Consider the following 17,320-nt stretch of genomic DNA (forward strand, 5'->3'; position numbering starts at 1 on the left):
CAAATTTCTGTATAAGTGTATATGTGTATATTCATTATAAACATTGCAACACCTCTTGTCCTAGATCTGTTCCTTTTGAATAAGCTGAAGCCTTCCAGTTATGTGTACCAATCAAGAATTTCATCCCATCAAGTTTCAGTGATGCCTGTCATGTCATATGTATGTTCCTGAATTAGGATCTGTATATTTCCCATATTCTATGCATTGGTATAGAAAGCAATCTTTGTAAGAGGCTGCTTATAAATTTGAGGTTTTGTGTACTATCTACTCGTGCCCCTGTTATAGTGTACTGAGAACCTCTGAATCCCCATCCTGTTCTTCTGCTTCTGCTTCTCCTTTTGCATTATGCTTTCTTGAACTCATTCCTTGGCTATATATTTATTTTTGGGCTTTAGCATCATCCCCCTTTTATTCTAGCTTAACATTCTTGTCCTGTGATTCACCTGCATTTTTCAACTAACATCTGGAAGAGAGGCTGCTTAGACAAGTTAGCTCTTCATATTTATTCTTGCAGACTACGAGATAACAAACTTCCAGTTCTACCCCTAATCAGATAGTTATTTCCCTCTTTTGTCATAACAGGCATCCAGCACCTGCTAGATACTTAATCCTCATTAATATCTAACCTTCTTTTGCTGATGCCTAAACTGAGCAACTCTGGGGGTAGAGGGGGAAAGAGAGGGTGCAGGGCTATACAACAGGCCCAATGAAAGCAGCCGTTTTGTGAGTTGAATTTTGGAGACCTTCCCCACCATTTGGGCTCACCCAGCTGATCGAGGGCAGATCCCCCTGGTGCTGTGAGTATATTCAGGGACAATTTCTTAATAAACTTTCTTTAAAACGTTTGTTGCTTGTCTCCCTTGGTGTTCTCATTCTTTGAGATCCATCCTGCAAATCCTAAATTAAGCATTGATGCACAAATTAGCAGCAACAACTCTCCTGATGAGATTGGAGAAGTGCCTGCCAACCCTTCCTTCCCAAGTTTTTGTAAAAATTTACCCCACCTCTTCCCAGGCATTCTTCATGAATATGCCATTATTATGGAACCCAACCCCTTTTTGACAATACCATTTGTGTAATCAGGATCCCGTTTTTCCTTCCTTTTTTTGTATTCTTTTTCTGAAGTTTTGTATATTAAAGCAACAAAAAATAAAGGTTCCAGATAATTAAATATATGCCAATAGATCATTAAGTAAAAACTTACTTAAGCAGATACACTTTTGTGTGGATGGGCTGGGAGGGAACATTTCTTAATCCTGTTTATCACTTAAAATAAAGAGGGGAGGCATGCATGGTCCAACCTGAAGAAAACAACCTTAAGAGGGGGAAAACTTTAATAGCAGGATTAAACTAGTACATGAGTGCTACAGTACTGCATTTGTTAAGTGCAGCCTTGAGGGGAAAAAAAGTTAAATATAGAACCAAATTAAAGCACCAGATAGGGCTGTGTACACATGTATCTCGGAGTGGGGATTATTAACAACAAATGTATTTATTTATATTTATATCTCACTATAATCCTGTATGACCCTCGGCAGTTTACAGGAATACAACAAACGTCTATGGCCAATGTCAAAATAAAAAAACCTATAGAATAAACCAAACGCCTTCCAGAAGAGCTTTATTTTCAGCTGCTTCCAGAAGGCGATTAAAGTTGGAGATAACCTAATCTCTAACGGCAGGCCATTCCAGAGAGCTGGCGCTGCTACTGAGTCGCAGTGTCTCTGAGCCTTGCCCCCCTCCCCTCCAGTTGGAAACTAGGAGCTGCTGGCTTACTCCAGTAAGACTGAATTGGTTGGGCCAACCAATTCTAGTGGATAAACATGGTCCTGAAGGTAAGTTGGTGCCAAGCCAACTATAATTCAAGACTAGCCCTTTACACAGCACCCAGAAGCCAATGGGAAGCCAGCCCAGGGCCCACCGCACTGGCGGAATACCGCTACCCCGGCAAGTGCTAGATAATAACATGAGCCACTGCATTTTGAACCATCTGAAGTTTCCAATCTTTAAGGGCAGCCCCATGTAGAGCAAGTTGCAGCTGCAGTAGTCCAAGTGGGTGGCCATGAGGGCATGAGCCATCACAGTAATAAGTTTTTGTGGGACTCAAGTCGGGTTCATCACTCATCATATGTACGGAGAAGTATTCCACACACGCATGCAAATATGTATGTTTGGAGGCAGGAAAAGTGGAAAGGTGAAAATGATGACAGATACCATGACAGAATTACCTATATTGCTCATTAACATTCTTGCTGATATGGTTGTATGTAATTTAAGAAAAATAAATTCCTGCGAAACTGTGTTAAACCCAATGAATTCTAGCTGTTTTGCAATTTAAATGGTCTAAATTCCTTTTCTCAATAATTGCCACCCTGAGATGCCTGGCAAGGTGTCCTGGCAAGGTTGAAATGCCCCCCTTTGGGCTTTGGACAGTGCTACTTCTGACCCTAGATTTATGCCCTCCTTCCCGCTCTTTTCTGTTTTTGCACAGCGGTCAAAGCGCATGTCCTGATGAGAGGAAGGGACCCTACCAAGTCTTGCCAATGGTGTTGCCAGAGTTCCTAAGGGGACTGAGTTGGCATCCGAGTCTCTTGGTTCCTTCGTCTGCTATCAAGCGTACTGTGGCCGGTGATGATCGAGTAAACCATCCTCCGTACTTCACACCCAGTAGCAACAGCGCTTCTTCCGATTTGGTGAGAAATACCCCTGCCCGCTCCGCCCCCTGGTGCAAAACACGGAGGGCGGCGACGCGACGTAGCTCCGCAGATGGAAAACGCCACCAGCGGCTGCTGCGCGGAGGCTCTCTTAGCAAGTGGGGTCTAGCGGGTCGCGTGTTTTTCGAACGGAGTGGATTCCCGCCCGCACTTCCCTGGGAGCTGTTGCCAATGGCTGAGGGAGGAGGAGAAGACTTACTCCGTTTGGAGACTGTGGGGCTTCCCTCACGGGCCTTCTTCTTCTGTTGCTTTGAGCAGCCCCTCCCTCCTTCCCCTCGAGCCCGGGACCAGCTAGCTGGCGGGCTGCCTTCAAGGCCGTCCAAGTCCAGCCCCTCCCCCCTCAGTGCTGCTGCTACTGCTTCCCCTTCGCTGGTCTGAGCTTCTGAGTCTGTAGTTGGCACTGCACGCGCTTCGTTGCGAGCACCTTCAGTCCCTCGAGGCGGCGGATGGGCTTCACGATCACCCTGGCACGGAGCTGCTTTGTTCTCAGCCCCGGCGCTGCTATGATCTTGCGGTGCCTTCTCACCGTGCAAGGTAAGGCGTGGTGGAAGAGAGGAGGAGGCAGCTCAGTTCTTGCACCTCGTGCAGATGGAACAGCTTTCGGTGGAGTATTGTTTTTGCAGCGAAAACGATAAAGAGCCTTGGGGACAAATGTATTAGAGCATAAGATTTATGAACAGAAAATTATTCTGAGGGAATACTGTGAACGCATCCATTGGTTGAGGTCTACTAGAAGGAAAGGTCCAGAGAAATATATGAGGTGGAGAAAGCGATAATTACATACAGATAGGAACCATTCACAAAAAGTTGGGTGTGTCATAGAAATACAGCATCTATATAGTCTCAAGTATCTGATAACCTGGTCTCTGTTGAATCCATGAGAAACAGTGTTAAGTTTCCTAATTAATTTGGTAATGAAGTCTCTGTTTGCATCTTGAGGTCTCTGAGAGATTTATATTTCAAATTTTGTCACCGCCCATTTTCCTCGAAGTGACTCTGGGCAGTTTACAATAAACTAAAAATAAATACAGATTAAAATACACAAGAAAACCCTGTACTTCTTAAATATAAATATAAATGCACTAGGGAGTTGAACTTATTTTTGGATATTGCATTTCCGAGGTAAAATTTGTGTTCATTTCTTTTTTCATTGGGATGTGACAGTTTTTTCAATAGAACATGCAGTGGGTGATAAAGTCATATAGGGCATCGGTAGAAGAGCAGGTGTATGAACCACGCGGTTACTGGGTCATGTAATAGATTTTTAGACTGGAAAATGGGATATAATTAGTATTGGACTCTGCTGTAGGGTTTGGGTTACATATTGTATCTGTATCCTGGGAGGCCGTCTTTTGGTCATTGTTAGACTGCTGCTGCAATGTTTTTATTGCTTCTACTGCAGAAGTGCACAGTTGATTTCCATTGAGTTAAGCCAAAGGCTGCCCTGTACTTGCTTTCCTGAAAAGCATATTTCTCACAGGCTCCCTTCCATGGCTGGTTCACTCTCTGTATGTTGTAAACTAAGCCAGCTTTGTCCTCTTTAGTTTTGCAGTTAGCCAGAGCGCTTGATCCACTCTCTGCTGGCTCTTGTGCCTTTGAAGGCAGCAGTTGTGGCTATGAAACAGACGTCTCGACTCTGCCATGGATTTTGAATGAGGAAGGTAAGAAAGCTCTTCAACTGAGGTTCAGAGTTTTTTTAGGGTCACTCTAACCTTGTTTTCTTAAAACCACATGTTTTCATAGTAGCACATTAATACCGTGTTATCTTTTCCTCAGTTTTTAGATGTTTAAAAGGCTAAATTTCCATCTACAAAGTTAGTTGCAAGCCAAATTTTAAATGACGTGTTAGTGGCATTTTGCTACACACACACTTACACTTACACTTACTAACTTACTTGGATTTAATTATTCCAGAAATTCTGTGAGGTCTGTCCGTAGGTATATAAACATTTTACCAGTCTCAAGCAGAGAAACTAATATGTATGTAGTAGAGAGGATGTTTTATAGCTTTCTGATAAAGAATATCTGTGGATGCAGATATCCACAGATATTCCAGGTATAAAACATTCCGGATTTTTTATACCTTCTGTTTAAAAGATGGGGGAGGAAATAACAAAACAACGTTTCTTAAACTTTTTGCGTTCAGGACCTCTTCTCACTTTTAAAAATTATCAATGACCCTAAAAGAGCTTTTGTTTGTATGGGTTATATTAATATTTACAATATTAAAAGTTAATATTGATGTATTCGTAGGGTATGTATTTATTGAATCATGTAAACATAACAATATTAAACCCGGTAGATATTAACTTAAATATTTTTCATGAAAAAACCTTTATCTTTTAACAAATAAAAAAGAATAATGAGAAGAGTGACATTGTTTTAAATTTTTGCAAATATCTTCAATATCTGGCAAATAATTTTGATTTCATGGATCCCAGAGACAACGTTGGGGGACCCCCAGGGGTCCTCAGACCACACTTTAAGAAACACTGACATAAAAGATCTCTGCCTTAGATTCTGGAAAGCTTCCCCAGGAAGATCTGACAATCAGTATGCTTATACTGAATTGTATATTTCTGCCCCTGGCTGCCCAAGTGAACCCTACCAAGAGCAAGTGGTTGTGTGTTTTGGGCCCTGTGGGTCTTGGAAACACTACCCTGCTTGTAACTTGGGGATGCTCCTTGACTCACAGCTCCTGCTTGAAAAGACCTGCTTGAAAAGATCATTACTTTATCTCATGTGTCAATTGTGTCTGTTCCTGGATCGGGGGAGGGGGGACCTGCTCATGGTTACTCCCATCTTAGTCACCTCCTAATTGGATTACTGCAACTTACTCTACATGGGGCTGCCTTGACTACCATCCAGAAGCTTCAGTTGGTCCAGAATTCAGTGGCATGAGTAGTTATGGGTGCTCCTTGTTAAACCTATCTAACAACTTTACTTAACAAGCTAGACCTGCTCCCTATAGGTCTCCAGTGCAATTCAGGGTCCTGGTTATCATCTATAAAGCCCTACATGGCATAGAACCAGGTTATTGTGGGACCACCTTCTCCCAAGGATGTCTACTTGTCCCACACATTCTGAAAGGGAGGACACATTCCAGATCCCTTCTTTGAAGCCTTGTAAGTCCCATATGTATCTTCTCAGTGGTGGCTCCTGCCCTTTGGAACAATCTCCTTCACCTCCAATATATGGTCGGCCCTGACCCTGCAAGCCTTTATAAAGGCAGTTAAGACCTGTTTTTTCCCCCTGGGCACAGGGGTCAAGATGAATAGAGTTCCCATTTGGTGAGACTGATCCCCATTTAATTGTTTTAGTTTGCTTTAGTGATGTTATTTTTCTTTTGTATGATATTTAATGATTTGGTATGCCACCCAGAGTCAGATTGTTAAGAGTTGGGTAGCTACCTAATGTTTTAAATAAATAAATAAGTTCAGGAGAACTGGCAGAACCAAAATGTAAAGGAAAGGTTATTTTATTTTTTTAGTGCGGAGGGGGGAGGGCCTAAGAGCAACTGTGTTGCTTTCTTTTCTCTACTTCAAAGCCTCTCCTCAGCATCACCTATACTTGCAAAAGCTGAAAGCAGTTTCTCCATGTGCAGCACTCCACAGAAATATCTCTTCTAGTTTTTGCAAATGCTAGTGGAAAAGGTTGCAAGGCCACCCTCTCCTTTTGGTGTTCTCTAGTATCTGTTTGCCCAGAAGCATCTTCTGGCTTTGGTAATGAACCTGTGTCAAGGTAAGAGACATGGGGAAGCTTAAAGAAGACGTAAAGTCATTGAGGAAAATAGTGTTCTGTCTCTGTTTTGGCTAAGGGAATCATATTGCAGAGTTCTTCAGCAAGTTGAGTCTAAGTCACCCAGTGTAGGACTACAGATGGTCCTCAATGGTCCTCAACTTACGACCATTTGTTCAGTGACTGTTCGAAGTTATGGTGGCACTGAACAAAGAGACTTACAACCTGTGCCCCAAGTTATGGCCGTTACAGTGCCCCGCGGTCATGTGATCAAAAGTCGGGTGCTTGGCAGCCTGCCTGCACTTACGACCGCAGGGGTACTTCAACTCCCCCCACCTGCCTATCTCCCTCAATCTATGCCCTTTTGGGCCCCTGCCACCCTGCGCTCTGCCGCCCCAGCTGACCTTCGCCGTCTTCTTTCTCCTGCTGCTGCTGAGGCATGCCCGGCCTGGCTGCAAAAAAAAGAAGCAAAAAGCAGCCCCAGAGCTGTGGGTCACCAAAAGGCCTGTGGCTTGAGTTTTTTACCTTTTTTTTTTTTCTTCTTGCAGAGAGAATGGCAAGCCCCAGCCTGGCCCAGGAGCTCTTTGCAAAGGGGCTTTTTGGTGCACCATTGGGGCTGGGCTTTTTTGCTTCTTTTTTTTTTTCCACAGCATGAATGGCAAGCCCCAGCCCAGCCCAGCACCCTGGCTGGGCACGCCTCATCAGCAGCGGGAGCAAGAAGATGGTGAAGGTCAGTTGGGGTGGTGGAGCATGGGGCTCAAGGGTCTCGGAGTGCAGGGTGGTGAGGGCAGCTGCAGCTGGGACTGGTCTGGGGCGGCTAAGGCTTCCTGGGACATGGCAAGCAGCCCCAGAGCCACACAGTTCTGGGGTGCTTGCTGCCCTGCAAGGCAGGGTGCAGGATGGCCAGAAAGGCAGAGATAAGGGGGAGATAGGTGGGTAGGGGAGATGGAGGCTGTCGCTTACCTTACTGAGGCTCGGGTGGGAGGGACAAGCGTGGAATGGCTTGGATTGGAGTGGGTCCTCGACTAACGACTGGTAAAATTTGCTACAAAACAAACCCCTCAGCCAGTCCAGAAGGGTACTACTGTATGGTCAATGTTATTAAAGACTGCTGAGAAGTCAAGGAGAGCCCGGATGGATGCACTTCCCCCATCCTGAGCCTGCCAGAGGTAATCAAGCACAATCAAAGTTGTCTTGGTACTGATCCTGGTCTGAAATCTGACTGGAAGGTGTCCAGATATTTTGCTTCCTCCAGGACTGTTTGGAGCTGTAGGCCAACCACCTTCTCAAAAAATTCCCCAAGGAAGGATGGTTGGAGACTGGATGAAAATAATCCACATCTGTATGATCCAAAGATGGTTTCTTGAGGAGGGGACAGATTCCTATGGCTTGTATCATAGTTTTCTACTGGAAACTCAGACACAGGCCACCTCCCTGGAGGCTTGACAAACCAGGAGGGGTGTGGATCAAAAACAGGTGGCCACATCAGAGAAATAGACATATTTTGCCACTCTTGTTGCCACAAGGTAGGCTTTAAGGAAGGCTTTTACTTGTTTCTGCTCAGACCTGCTTCTAGTTTTCCTCCAGTGGCTCTCTAGGCATCTCTTGTGCCACTTTATTTTATTTATTTATTTATTTAATTTATCTCCTCCCATCGGAGGCCTCTGGGCGGTTTACAACATGTGATTAAAACCATCAGAATAATATAAAAATAAAATACAGTAAAAATACTATAAATAGAAATAAAACATAGAATAAAAAATCCAAGCGATTTATTCTGCAGATCTCAGTAAACCAAGGGTATACTGGGGTCTGCATGCAGCAAGATTCTGCATAGGTGCAATCCAATCTAAAGCCTCCATTGCTGCCTCATTCCCAGCAGTAACCAAGGCCTCAGCCTCAGGGACAGTCCCTGTTCCTTCCAAAACCCAGTTGGGTCCAAGAGGTGCCTGGTGGTGCAGAGGGACTGACTGAATAGTTCCAGCCTCCCTTTAGAGGGGGGTGCTGTGGTAAACTCTAAGGTTAACAGTAGGGTGCTATGATAACTCTCTGTGATCAACAGAGAGTGATCTCTCTGAAAAGGGACTGAGAGTAATATCCCCCAACTCCACATCATTACCACTTTGAGGCAACAACCAGGTCTAGTGTGTGACTCCCCCCACCCTGTGTCAATGCTGTAATAAATTGCTGCCATGGTGATCTCTTGGCTATACAAACCAATTAAATTGATATTTCCCAGGCAACACCCCTGGCTAATGTGCAGTTAGATTTAGTGTGAAGAGGGCCCAATGCTCACATGGAATGAGTACGTATGAGGACATCCCTCCTTCCATAGGGATGAGATTCAGAAGGTTAATATGATTTATTGTTCTCATCTACCCTACATGCATATATGTGCTGCCATGTGGAAGTTTATTTGACTAATATCAATTACAGATCGATACGGATGCAGCTGATATGCATGTTTTTATTCTGGTGTATAAAATTAAGGATGATTTATAACTAGAAATTCAGTTGAAATATTCTACAAAATAAATGGAAAAACGAAAGTCAGATAAAAGTGGCAAGAACAAGAATTTGCCGAAGAGGATTAATTTAGAAAAGGCTGGCTGGATTAGGAAAGCTTTTCACTTGCTTCTGAAAGGAAACATTCTAAGAACATTAGTTGACATTCTGCAGAATGGTATTCTAAAATACCAGGGCTCCTGAGAAAAGTCTTACTCCAAATAGATGATAATCTAGATTCCAGAAAGGATTCAATCTCTGATAAAGAAGAAATACATAAAAGAAAGTGCTTAATATTTGAAAATAAGGTATTATTTTACTGTTCATATTTGAAAATGGGATAATATTAAATTTTACTCTTTATATTAAGAAGCTGCTACTTTCCTTTCCAGAAATGCAAGCTGCCTTGTTAAATAAATTAGTTGTATAAGTATTTTCTTTAATTATATTTAGAGGCAAGTGAAAGTTAGAAAAGTTGGCAGAAACAAAATGTTTGGAGAATCTGATCTTTTGAAGTTAGAGGGCCATAGAATATTGAAGAAGAAGGTAATTGCCCGTGCTATAAATCTGGTAATTTATACATGCAACTCAATCTCTCAACACTTAGTTTATTAAAAACTGGATGTCTCAAAACTCATAAAACTATGATATGTTGTATGTAAGTATGGGTTGCATATTCCCCCATTTAATGAAAGGCTAAAATGTTTTGTATTTTAAACAGTGTGGGATAACGCCTTGTGGTTTTCTGGGAGCATCTGATACGCCACTGTTGGAAACAGGATTCTCTGTTTGATGGCGTTTTGGTTTGAACTCATTAAGAGGGGGTGTTTTTAATGTGCTTGAAGAATTGACTCATTATGCCCTCTGTGTGCTTCAGAATTGTGTAATCTCATTCACTGCCAGGGAACCTTCCAGACTGTGTGGACTTCAGCTCTCTGAATCCACAGGAATAATCATAATGGCTGTGGAATTCCAGGCATTGGTCTACATATCTGAAGGGTAGCCCATCTTGGTGATGGCTGCTATGTATTGTGCCTGCATAAAATACAGTAATGCTTCTGGCTACATAATGTCTATAATTGCTCTAGAACTTGTAGGACTTGTGGGCAACTCACAAGCGGTATGTTGTGTTCAGCTGTTTTCCATGGGGCTTATTGAACCCGAGGAGGACTGCTCCTTTTCCCCAGTCGCTCAGATGATCCGCTTCAGTGGGGTGATCTCCTTTTCCCCAATCACTCAGATGATCCGCTTCAGTTGGGTGATGGAGAAAAGACAACAATTTTGCTGGAATTGTTAGCAGCAATCTAATGAGGTTTGCTGTTCATATAGCTGAAGTGAGTATGTCACATTACTGTTACCATGGCCCAAAACTTAACATGTATTCCTTGACGTGGTGATATTTTATGGTGTAAGATTTAATATAGTGTAGAGATGATAAGCTTTCCTAGAAATATGAATAGCTGCACATTTTAACTTTGAGTTAACTCATTTAAAAACCAATTTCTGTACATGATGCAAAAGAATGAAAATCTTGTTTTAGTTTTCTAGAAACCGTATGATACCTTAAGTTTAGTAATATCTTTGGTTACCCAGTTTGATTTATTGCTCTTCTTCTAGTGATTGACCTGAAGCTCTGTGCCTGAATAGCATCAGTGAATCATAGAATAGCTGTACAGTACATGGTGAAGGGTACAATAATATGGTTAAATCAACATGACAGAGCATTAAGTATATTTTTGTTTTGAGAAAATAAAAAGTTTTCTGTGCTTTTGAATTCTATTTTGTGCTGCAATATTTTTTTTATTAACATAGGTTGCTGTTTTGACCTGGTACAGTTAAGCTTCTGTCATTCACAATTTTACTGGGAAACTCTTAGAATTGACTTATTAACCAGACTTTGATAGGACAGTAGCTTACTAATTCATTTAATAAGTAAGAACTGTCATTATTTCCTATTATAACCATTGTTTTTCATTGTTGGAACTGCTGTAAATTGTTCCTTGCCAGCTGTTTGCTAAAGAATTCTTGAAAACATTTGAACCAGATTGTCATTAGATGCAAAACCACTTTGAGAAGGATGTTTACCTTCTGAACTGAATATATGGAAAACTTATTTTTCAGGTCAATGAAAGAATCCTGTGTCACCCTGGACATCTACTTGAGTTCCTAAGTACATCCAAAATACTTAGGAGTTGCACAGTAGGAATGCCACTTTCATAAGATTCTGAAGCATTTCTAAAATCCTGTAATACAGCTTTTTGGCTTTCAAAGAAGAAATCAAAGCCTATAACAAGGGTAGCAATTTCCTTTCTATTTTAATTTTTCAGTAATAGGGCACTATGCCAAATAATGCAGTATCTAAATTACCTCTAATTCATGTGCAGAATATTTCCCATTGCACCAGAGGGAGTTGGACCCAATCCTAAGTCAATGACAGGCAGATTTTTGGTTGATCAGTAACTTACCTGTGTCTTATATTTAGCTAGTAAACATATACAATATATTTGAAAGCTGTTCTCTTTCTCAACGTTTCATATACTAAATGGAATTATCTCTTCTAGTATTGTTTAAACTGCACCGCACTAGGTCAGTGAAATCACAGAGTGCAGTTTGGCTCAGTTTATTTAGCTTTGTTCTGTTTTCCATTTTAGGTAGAAATTTAATTTGGGAGATGCCAAAACTGATCTAGCAACAAGATGCTAAGTAACTGCTGCAGAATGGACTTTGTGGCCATGTCATATTTATTTCTTAAGAGTTTAGTGAGTAGTGTGATGTTTTAGGAAGTTGTTATGCCACTTCTGCCATTAATTTATGGCTCTGTTTGGCAATATACTTTAGGAAGTGTGCAAAAAATAAAAAATACAGAATAAACAATTTAATAAAAATAGTGCTGCGGTATATTAAAAATTACAACATTGAAATATTTCTAAAATAAAGAGACTTTATTCGTCTGGGGAGAAATATTAGTATCATGTTTGCTTATACAGAATGATTTTGACCAGCTTTTTAAAATGAACATGTTGTTTTTCAGTTAGCTTGAAGTTAATTTATAGAATAAAGATGCTGCTAGGCAAATATTTTTCCAGTGATACTTTTTCAGAGTCAGTTAGAAACACTTAGAAACCTTGTATTTGCTGGGCCAGTCTTGGTCCTGAAAGGTTCTAAGGTGGAAATACGTTTTCTCTCTTTGAAAGATAGTTTTAAATTATTTGATAAGGTTATTTTTAATTAGGATTTAAATAATACTTTTTAAATTTATAATTCACTCCCTGATTAAACAGGTAAAATTAAAGCATAAACCATAATAAATAAATAAAGCATAAATAATGGGAGTCTAGTAGGAGGTGTATTGATATACTTCTTATTTGTTAGATTATTCAACCAGAATCTACATTGTTGTTGTTGTTAGTTGCTGTTGAGTCGTTTACAACTCATGGCGACCCTATGTATAACAGAACGAAATGCTGTTTGGTCTTGTGCCATATGCCTGACTGTTCCAGTGTTTGCATCCATTGTTGTGGTAATTGTATCAATCCATTGCATTGAAGGTCTTCCTCTTTTCCACTGGCCCTCGACTTTACCAAACATGATGTCCTTTTCAAGTGATCGGTCTTTCCTGCTGAAAAGTATGAGAGTCTAAGCCTAGTTATCTTCACCTCTAGGGAACATTCTGGTTGTATTTCTTCTAAAACTGATTTGTTTGTTCTTCTGGCAGTCCATGGTATTTTCCAGATATCATGAAGTTGCTTGTCACCGTTTTCTGTTCTAACAACTGCCTCTTGATCTGTGTACAGGTTCCGCATGAGTACAATTATAAGTACTCTGGAATTCCCATTCTTCGTAATATTAGCCATAACTTGTTATGGTCGACACAGTCAAATGCCTTTGTGTAATCAATGAAACAGAGGTAAACATCTTTCTGGTTTCTGGTTCCGAGTTGCTGTCCTTAAAGATTCTATGGGCAAAACATTAAATGATGCAGGTAGTATTAAGAGAAGATGGAAGGAATATACAGAATCACTGTATAGAAAAGAGTTAGTCGATGTTCAGCTATTTCAGGAGGTAGAATATGATCAAGAAGCACTGGTACTGAAGGAAGAAGTTCAAGCTGCACTGAAGGCATTGGCGAAAAAACAAAGCTCCAGGAATTGATGGATTACCAAGTGAGATATTTCAACAATCAGATGCAGCAGTGGAAGCACTTACTCTTCTCTGTCAAGAAGTTTGGAAGACAATGACCTGGCCAACTGTAAACTAATGCAACAGATTCTCCAGAAATGGCTGATGAAAGAAATGCCCCTGATGATTGTAGGGATAGGCTACAGTACCCTGTTCAGTTGAAGGGGAAGGGATGTGGAGAGCAGGAATGGGAAGGCCAAAATGTCTCAACTTTAGAGATATATGACAGCTTTTCAAGTCAGGCCATCAGAATAGTCCTTTCTGCTGCGTTTTGCTACTTTTTACATGTTTTGGTGTTTAGAGCTGTGTCAGATTCATGTTTAGTCAAAGCATGTTGCCCAGATAGTCTAACAAAATTGGCCCTACATTTTGGAGTCAGGATATTTACATGAGCTCAGTGCAAGATTAAAAATCTGTTTGGAAATCTTATACTGTAGGCCAATCTTTGTAGAAAGCAATAAGACCTAGTTGAAAAGGGAATTTCTCATGTATTATAACTTTGCCTCTGGAACCTTTCACTATCTGCCTCTCTTACCTTGTATGCATACTGTCAGCTTTTAAAAAATGTTTTTCTCTAGAAGGGTGCAGCTATTTTTTGACATGTTTAATTTGGCAAATGTAGACTAGAAGGGCACAGATGGATTGCTTTGGAGGCAAAGCGACTGCCTTGTCTCACTTCAATAATTACCGTATTCTGACAGATCTTTATATAATATATAACCTTTGATCATCTGTCAGTATTGAGAAACTTGTGAGTTGGAATATCAGAAAATCCATAAATCATAAAGATTTGATTTCCATTTGTAGCAGTTTAATAAAAATTAATGGTTCTTTAAAATGTATAGTAACTGCATTGTTAAAATAAAAGCAACTTGAGTGTTCTCTTTAATTTCTTTAGGAATATTTTGGAATATGCAGTTTTCTTTTTAATAAAAATATTCTAAAGTACTGGAAGAAAAAATGGCAAAAAAAATCTGTATTTGTGCCTCACCCAATTTCCATAAGGTGTTACTATGGTGGAAAAGATGAGGACACTGCATCACCCAGCTGCTTTTTAGCTGTGATATTTTCAGTGAACTTAAAATCATTACATTATTGTGTCTGGTTGCAATTCTGCTGGAAGGGCAGTGTTTAGCTGGGACTCTTGCTTTGGAAATTTATGAATGTATGATGAGAACAGGAAAACAGCATGACCCTGCTGATGGAGCTGACATTTGAAAGGAGAACAAGGGCTTTATTTTACTTTGTTCCAAGAGGTAGAGCTGATTTCAGCCTATTTCAGAAGAAAGCATCTCTTAAATTTAACCAAAGCGACTTTTGGTATTTTTTAATTGAATCCAGGCAATAGAATTAGATTGGGAAGGCAATATAATAAAAATAATGACTTGGAGCTCACCTTGCTGAGACACTGAACCTGTTGTTTCGTTCCCAGTGGTGTTGCACTTCTCTTTATGGAGATGTACTGACCCACTCGACTGTCTCATCCATCATCTGTGTGAAAAGCAGGGGTGCTATCTAAATCAGGGAACAACTGGTCTGGCAATTTTGTGGGAGGTGGGCTTATAGAGGAAGCAGTCCCCTCATTTACTCCCATTACGAACAGAATAAAGTTTGGCTTTAATTTTGCCACTGATTGCACTGGGGGTAGTCTCTCACCCATTGGTAATCAGACAAATGGTCTTGATAGTTTTAACCTTGGTTAGGTTTCTTGTAGTTCAGTGTTTTGTGAGAGCCCAATCATTGTGTTCAGTTTTTTGTGTGAACTGAGTAGTGTGGTCAATTCAGTAAACCCAAATTAAAATGACCATATTTAATGTGTTGTGCAAATGCAGTCAGTGACTGTATTCACACAGCAAGCTAAGTCCACCCTCCTGGCAGATGAAGGTAGGGGAAAAAACTGCTGGCCCTGATCCAGTGTTGGCAATTTATGTAGGAAAAAAACTGACAACCAGTTCATATGAACATATGACTAAACTGGCTGGATAATACTCCTGGTGCAAATGCTAGGCCAGGTCACTGTAATAGTAAACCAGACGTGGCAACTACAAAAGAAATACAGATCGAAACAAGGAAAATGTGCAATTCAGTTTTGACTTTGAGCTAGTGCAGTAAATGCTGTCAAGACTACCAACTAGTAAAAAAACAAGGTCCAGTTGTACTAAAATTTGTTTTCCAGCTAAGGAGAAAATCCTTTCATCTTCAGATAGAAGTAAAATCTGGACTATTCAGTTGTGGAGTTAGTGTTTACATACTTCTTTCATAGAAGAATTTTTCTTTTTGCTTGGCTATTATCATACAGATGCAGAGGATGGTTTTCCTTGCCATGTGAACTTTTTAGGATGTTTCTGTTATTCCTGATATGGAGGTAATTGTGCAATAGTTTTCCTGGAATCGTGAAATTATTTATGGAATACTGTTCTTAATTTAAGAATTTATATTGATTAATTGTAGAACACTCTAATATATGCAAACACAAGTAGAAAACTATATTGCCTTTATTTTAATGTATCTATTCTAATTATTTATAAGCTTTATTATATAACCAAATTGCCAAATCAGTACTTATCAGAGGATGTTTATTTCTACACATGAAAATTAAGAGATCCTTAGTAGCATCAAAGTTACTTCCAGTAAACAAGATCACTAATTGAAAGGATCTCAGAATTGGAACGAGTGCAATGGGAGTTAGATGTTGGGCAACATTTTCTAATAGAACCAGAAAAACAAAACAATTCCAGAAGAAATGTTACGTATATTCTTTGAGGCCAGTGTGTGATAGGCTTGATAAAGCACATTGAGAATGTTCTTGCTTCCCTTGCTAGATGCTTAGGAACAAGAAAATATTTACGAATATTAAATTATGATGAAAATAGTTTTCTTCTTCCCAAACTTCAATATTTAGATATATTACTCTGAGACTTTATTTCAGGAGACAAAGCTGGTCAAGATGAAGGATTTCACAAAGTATATTCTCCTAGACTGAGCAATCTGAAAGCAAATAATTTAACAATTACATATTGAATATATTTGCTTAACACCAAATATCTCTGTGTGTACTCTGAAAAAAGAATTCCATTAAATACAGTCTTTTAATGGTTGGAATATCTGCACATTAAAAATGGACTTAATCCCTGTCATTTCTGCTGGACATAATTTCTAGATCTTGAAGTGTTAGCAAAAAATCGCTATAATTATTTTAACTGAATAGTTTTCCTTGTCAGTATTCAAAGAGATTCTCTTCTTTCTTCCTCTACACTTTTTAATACTTCAGGATATGAATGCAGTTTACTCTGTGAATCTCCAGCTGCGTTCTGTCCTTCATTCTGTTTGGCAGCACTCTGAGAGTTTTCCAGAATGGAAGATAAATTTCAAATGTGGTTTTCTCCTCCTCGCTTCCACAAGCAACACAACTGTGAAGGTTGAAGAATCACAAAAATAGTATCTCTATTTGTGTATTTTGAATTCTGTTACAAAACTTACCACCCTCTCTCAAATCTTTAATACTGGAGTTAAATAAAATGTGCTTAAGAGACAAATTTAACTGAGGCTGACCCTAGGACTATTTGTATATAATGAACCTCCTCCTTGGGCATAAAGATCTTAGGAGGGGCTCTTTTGAAGATGCTCCCCCTGCAATAGGCTCATTTATCTGAGGAGGTGGGAGGAAGGATTCTTCGTCTATGTGGCTTTCAGACTATGGAATGTACTCCCTTGGTACTTCTGTTTGCACCCCTCTCTTTGCCTTTGAAAAGCAGCCAACATGTATATTTCAGTGGGCCTTTAAAAGGCTATAATTGTATTTATGTTTTAATTTGCCTGTATTTACTTTGTATATACTTTTATGTTGTGTCTCTGGGTGCAGTTGTTACTGCCATATAATTCTAATAATATCATTAGGCAGAGTGAAACAACTGCTGCAAATAGCAGATGTTGGAGGCAGCTCCCTAATCATTTCTCTCAAGACTCTGTGCAGCCATTCTTCTTTTCTGGAGGATACAGCTGTACAGCCTGGCCTGTATTCGCCACCCATACTTTGCCTGTAGATGCAATGGAGTGTTCCATTCTTTGACCACTGTTGAAGTAAGATTTAACTACCAGTCCCATTGGCTTCTGTAAATGGATGGTGGGTGGGTGGGAATGCCATATTGTATTTTGCCTCAGTCAGCAAGATGTGTCAGGTCTGG

At 40.1% G+C, this 17,320-nt stretch overlaps 1 protein-coding gene across 2 annotated transcripts in view; it reads left to right on the forward strand.

The window, feature by feature from the left end:
* Positions 1–2,867: 2,867 nt before the first annotated feature.
* MAMDC2 (MAM domain containing 2) overlaps positions 2,868–17,320 on the forward strand; it is a 75,885-nt gene continuing 61,432 nt past the window's right edge. Inside the window, exons 1-2 of one of the 2 annotated variants that reach the window (XM_063295125.1) lie at positions 2,868–3,248; positions 4,259–4,375. In XM_063295125.1, coding sequence (XP_063151195.1) covers positions 3,161–3,248; positions 4,259–4,375 — 205 coding nt within the window. In that variant the 5' untranslated portion in view covers positions 2,868–3,160. The remainder of the gene's footprint in view (positions 3,249–4,258; positions 4,376–17,320) is intronic. The other variant, XM_063295124.1, reaches the window with a different exon arrangement.

The sequence above is a fragment of the Candoia aspera genome, chromosome 2, assembly GCF_035149785.1.
Source record: "Candoia aspera isolate rCanAsp1 chromosome 2, rCanAsp1.hap2, whole genome shotgun sequence".
Taxonomy (NCBI): Eukaryota; Metazoa; Chordata; class Lepidosauria; order Squamata; family Boidae; genus Candoia; species Candoia aspera.